This window comes from Chelon labrosus, assembly GCF_963514085.1.
Source record: "Chelon labrosus genome assembly, chromosome: 3".
NCBI classification, from domain to species: domain Eukaryota; kingdom Metazoa; phylum Chordata; class Actinopteri; order Mugiliformes; family Mugilidae; genus Chelon; species Chelon labrosus.
In genome coordinates, this window is record NC_140339.1 from 25,139,410 (window position 1) to 25,145,409 (window position 6,000).

The following is a 6,000-nucleotide window of genomic DNA, read 5'->3' on the forward strand; positions in this document are numbered from 1 at the left end:
AACAGCCTGTTAATTTTATTTTGTTTATTGGTTTTGGACTGCTATGACTAGCAGTTAGGTAGCGATCAAGACATCTCTGTGAAACACAGAAGAACCAGTCACTTGAATGTCTGATTTCACTGAGAGGCTAACTTGCTGCTTTAACGTAAGGGAGAGATGTCATTTGAATGTGAATTATGTGACTGCACTTATTTTATATTAGGTGCAATGGTAGAATTGTAAATATTTCAAATCATGGCACATTATTTATCCCAGTACCCCTCTATAAAGAATTGTACATGACGTACTGAATAAAATGATTGTGAACAGTCAGTTTATTTTTTTAAGTAGGTGGTAATTGGTGATACTGCAACCTGAGCTAAACATCGAAAAACAATTGTTTATTGCAATGTCCAGTAAGCCTGCTTTAAATTTAGAAACTGATCGGGTCACCTCAGGGTTTATAGCAACAGTTGCCCACCACAGCTGAGCATCGGCATACTTTGGAAACCACTGTTATTACAACCCACCAGAATGGTTTAGCGAGCATGTGCCTACCTGGCCGAGAGTACACTCCACCCCTCCAAGGAAGTCATCGTCACGGGTCCCAATGCTGTGAGTGCCATGGATGTCGTAGACCTCGAATCGCAGCTTCTGAACCTCCTCAAAGTAGTAATCCAGGGAGAAAACCTTTCCAAAGACTGGGTGCAAGTTGCTCTTGATGACTTCTGTCCTGTCCAGCTGAGAAGCAGCACACCAAATTAGACTTTCACACACACTAATATTCCTTATCGCAATACATAATACAGTGTAATTAAAGCAAAAATTGGTCGTAGGGTAATTATTTTACACGCTGTATCTTATGTCAGCATATTCGTCTTCCTACTTATTTTGAGGAACACCAGCCTATATAGGAGGGCAAATGTTATTGCATTCCGTCAAGAGGATGATACGAGAGATGATTGGAAGGCTCTGACATTTAATCTCAGCGTTGAGAAAACATCCGTGCTTGTCTTTGACTGCCTGACAAGGAAAAGCTGAGCTCTCTGAGACCCCATCTGCTCAGGGTGAAGGATTTAGCCCCCACACAGCTCCACGAACATTTCCATGCTGCCCAGTTTGTCACAAGGGCAAATCATCATTAAACGTAATATTTTTAGTCTACGGATATTCATAAATATATACAGCAAAAAACAGACACCGACTTTTCAATGCACACTGTATTTAGGTTGATGTACAATGCATGAGGATGCTCAATGTGGGATGCTTGCATGGCACTTAAGCCTAAATGTACCAAAACTGTATGCCACAAAGGAGAAACAACGTACACTTTGATATCCTGAAAAATAATGCCTTCATTGTAAGCGCAGCAGTTGCAGAGATAGTGTCATGATGACTTTAGCTCACTCTTGTCTCTCATTTGTGGCACTGGGAGAGATAATGTGAGGTGTAGATCTAATAAAGGACTGAGCTGGACTCTCCATCATTCCAACAACAACCCAGTATTTCGAATAAGAAGTACGGTCATACTGTCACACCACAGATGAGTCACACATCTTACAAACATCTTAGCAGATGTTGTTTCTACACGAGTAAACACCTTTAGTTATCCTAGTACCCAATTATAGACTATCCAAAAGGTGTTTCCTCATTTTGTGTTTTCGAGTGGAATGTTGGACGAATAATGTCGGACACGCTGATTGACGGGTCGTCTTTATCCCGTGGTTAAAGCTATAATTTCGTTTTGAATAAGGATAGTATGGACATACATTACTGAAGTCCTTATTTCCCAATGTTTCAATTACCACAGTTGAATAGTAGACTTTGCTTTTTCATACAAAATTTTTAGTCATATTTCCCCTTTATGTCAGAGTTTATGGTCACACTCTGACCCTGGCGACTGTGGAATTTGAAAAACATGACTGATGTTGTTTTTCAGTGACACGTCACATGGAGGCGTTGCCTTCCTGGGAAAAAAACAAAAAAAACAAAACACTCACGGTGGGACAGAAATGTTTCATTGTGGGAATGGTGATGAGTCAGAATATATTTGTATTCATTTGCACTGAGCCCTCCCTCTAAGGCGATCAAAACAACAAAAGGCCTCCCACCTGTGTGGAAGCATCTGCATTTGCTCTATTCCCTGTAAGCTGCCTGTAATTGCACTGTAAAACCTTGTTTATTGTATTTCTGTGGTTTTTGATCTTATTTCGCCGGTTTACATTATGAGAAAGGGCATCTGCCTAAAACGTCTGAACAAAAGCATTTGATTTGTGGTTTTTAGCCTAGGCTGGATGTGTTAATTCATTAATCCTTTTTATTATACCCTGTGAGTTCTGAATGAATGGCGTTTTTTTCTTGTTTAATATCATTTTATTTAATTTGCTTGAAGAAAAATTTAATTGCTCGGGGTTGAAACTAATCAGTCTTTGGCAGATAAACTAGTATAACTGTCTGGTTAACAGCAACGATTATATAATAATACTGGGATAGGGTGTTGCTCGATTCTTTCCATTATACGCAGGCAGATATTACAAAGAAAGAAAAGAACTACCAACTAGGACTTGGCCTCCTCACCCTCATTTACCTTCTTTATTGTTTTTTCTTGCCTCCTCTTTGTCTCTTTGTGCCATCTGGATGGACAGATTTGGGATGAGTCTGATGAGTCTGTTTGTTGATGAAAGCTAATCAGAGCTACATAGGATAGATTGCGCCAAGGTCTGTGACGCCTGTTTGTTGTTGGCATGGGGCCAGAGGTATAAAGAGAAAACTGTCATGCGAGATTCATTTCTTCAGTCAGTTCTTCCAGGTAGGCCGAGCATGTATCTTTACCATAGCGAGCCAATGCAGCTTAGGTTAGAGAACCAGAGAAAGATCAGGTTTTTGAAATAACTCATTATCACAGGAGCACGTAGACTCCAGGAAAAAGCAGACAGGTCTACGTCAGTAGAAAATGTCATGTCATCTCCACCCGGATTCTGCATTTGTCCTTGGAGGAAACAGGTGGTGAAATAAGGAATAATGCATGTGCAGTTTAACAATTAGCACTTCCAAGTCAACTGGGGCCTTACAGCTTGAGCTCAGAAAGGAGAAAGAGGGAGACATGCTGGTGATGTGAGTGGGCTCTGCTTCTTACTCAGTCGTTGATGTAAGTAAACAGTTTGCACAAGCAATGGTGCCTCCCAGAACTGAGGCATTTGACAGCAAATCATTGGACAACTGTGATGTACGTATGAATGAACGGATAGATAGATAGATAGATAGATAGATAGATAGATAGATAGATAGATAGATAGATAGATAGATAGATAGATAGATAGATGTATCACTGACAACAGAGTATGGGGCAATGTGATTTCATATCAATTTGCTTCCGTTAAAGGAGCTAAAAATAGCCACTTATGAATTGATGCTACATTGAACCCAGGTCAGTCCTCTCATGTAACAACCTCAAATTAAAACCTAGAAAACTCCAAAGCTCTGTCAGCCAAGTGGTTTTAATCATCCCTGCCTAAGAATAGCATGAGGAGGTTCCACATTCGTATAGCCCAAACATTTCATTGAGCATCTTTAACAAATGGTTCCCATGTGGCAGAGATCTGGCAGACTTACAGTTAATTATTATCTCCTATTTCACTGAAAGGAGAGCTTTTTGTCAGATGAAGAGTAGAAGAGGAAAAAAAATCTATATAATTAGATATCCCCTGTCACACTTTCCTCTACTTAATGGAGACCTGTGTTTTGGCTTTCGCTCACAAACTAAATGACTTAATTAACGGGGAAATGGGAGACCGGCTGCCTACACTCCGAATCAGATTGGGACCAAACCAACACACTTAACAATTTTAACCGGAACACAAGTCATCATGCTGCAAATTACTGTTTGTCTATGTAGACATGTCAAACTTAATATGTATCCTTCAGGGCAGACAACACAATCTGTTATTGAATTATTGCACTGTGGAAACAGACAACTGTACTGTACATACTCTATTTGTTGTTTGTAACTGTGAAGCAGACAGCTGTTGTGGTGCCATAATGTTTTCCACAAGACAGCTGCAAGTTAACCAAACCGTTTGGCTGACTGACTGCACAGATTTGGAGATAACTGGAGTGAGATAGAAATATCACTGTAATCTGTAATATTTCACACATCACCAGTGTTTAATTGTAAAATCTCAGCCTTTCCAGATATGTGATACAGGGAGGGAGGGCTGAGCAACTATTATTTAATCACTAGGAAACATGTTGCTCAGATCAACCCCAGGATGCTGCATTTGACTTGCTCTTATTCATGGGTGAGTCAAGGTTATTTTTAAATAATGTGGATAATGACTCAGACAAGGAGATTAAAAGAGATGGTGGATTGATTTGTACATCAACTGTACATATGGGAGAAAAAGAGGGGCCTCACCTCAGTCCACTGTCCATTGGTCTGTACCATCAGTATGACGCAGGGGTCCGACTTATTGAGCGTGTCTCGATCCAACAGAGCTTTGCAAGACACGCGCAGCTCTACTTTGCAGACACAGGCAGCTGGACCACTGAGGCTGGTCGCAGGGGAGGTGGCCTCCTGAACATCATTCATCCTGGCTCAGGGAGAGAGGAGCTACGGTGGGAGGCTGCTGGTTTCTCCGAGGGATGAAAGACAATCTAGCAGGCGGCTGAGGGATCTCAGTAAAGACGTGGCACGCTCACAGGAGACAGGCCCTTCTGACTTGGTACAGATGTCACAAAAACAGAGATTCTTGTTGAGTCCCAGGGGACCAAACTAAACCCAAGCTGTTATCACTGCCTGTCAGAGCTTATCCCTCTGTGAGGGATATCATCTCACCTCGGTGACGACGAGAGACAGGTCATGAAGGTGCTTTTAGGAGTCTAGATCAAATTCCTGCAAAAATTCATTCAAGATGGTCAAACTGAGTGCCACCTCTTTAAACGCTCAGTTCCTCAATTACACAGAAGGAGGGAGTCTCTCTGAATTAGAGAGCTCTCCACATAAAATTAAAATACAAAATGATTGACTTGGTGTAATTATTTTCCACATACTGCCTTAATAACTGTTTTAATTCTGTGTCCGTTACTAAACATGAGATAGCAAACGTATTTAGAGGAATGAAAGGTAGGAACAATAGGTAAAACATGGCTGATAAAATCAGGAATCCAAAACGCACATGGCTGAGTGCCTTCATTATCCAGACAATAACATAAGCCAAGAAAGCACTTAGCTTTGTTTAAGCTCCAATGTGGCAAGCATCCGCCCTGCTGAAGTGCACTTGAGAAAGGAAATTTTGCTAAAACAGTTAACCCGTCTTAACTGCCTTTTCAGAGAAAAAAAAAGTATCATGGCGGGGATCGTTTTTCAGCACAATTTAAAGAAAGTGTCACAATATGACACAAACAGACGTGTGTGTTTGGGTTTCAGCACCAGGGACAGCGCCCGAGGTTTTCACTTGCAGCTGGAAACCACATGTTACCCAAAAGCGTTCATCTGAAACTTAACTCAAGAAAACGAGCCATGAAATACGACACAGTGTTATCTTTTGAAGAAAAACTCGTTCAGTAAAAGCTCATGAGCGAAAGGCTGCAGATTCAAGCCGGCAACTTAATGAAGACGATACAGTAAACGCTCCTGAAAGGCGCGTCAAAAAATCATCACAATGAATAAACTCCCCTGCAAATCTGTAGAACAGCTACGCGACGATCTGGCTTTAGTTTTCCTATTTACAAAGCGTCGCACTTATACTTGTCGTTTGTCATTTACTGATCTTAGTCACTTCAAATAAGACAAATTGCAGCGGACACACAAAAACCACACCAGCGACCGCACTTAAAGCCCTCATCCAAAAAACAAAACAAAAAAAACAAAACAAAACAAAAAACAGTAGGCTGTGCTGACGGTCAAGTTAAAAAGGACAAACTCACTTCCTACCTTTCGTTCTTCTCTACTCTTGAACACACTTGTTTAATACGCTCCCATAACACACTGCCTGATTTTTATTTCCTCCTCTGCCGAAACTC

The 6,000-nt window shown here is 41.0% G+C and overlaps 1 protein-coding gene across 1 annotated transcript in view; it reads right to left on the reverse strand.

Moving 5' to 3' along the window:
• cpne7 (copine VII) overlaps positions 1 to 4,742 on the reverse strand; it is a 28,090-nt gene extending 23,348 nt beyond the window's left edge. Inside the window, exons 1-2 of the mRNA XM_084540777.1 lie at positions 4,394 to 4,742; positions 538 to 720 (exon numbers count right to left, since the gene is read on the reverse strand). Coding sequence (XP_084396903.1) covers positions 538 to 720; positions 4,394 to 4,567 — 357 coding nt within the window. The 5' untranslated portion in view covers positions 4,568 to 4,742. The remainder of the gene's footprint in view (positions 1 to 537; positions 721 to 4,393) is intronic.
• Between the last annotated feature and the right edge of the window lie 1,258 nt (positions 4,743 to 6,000).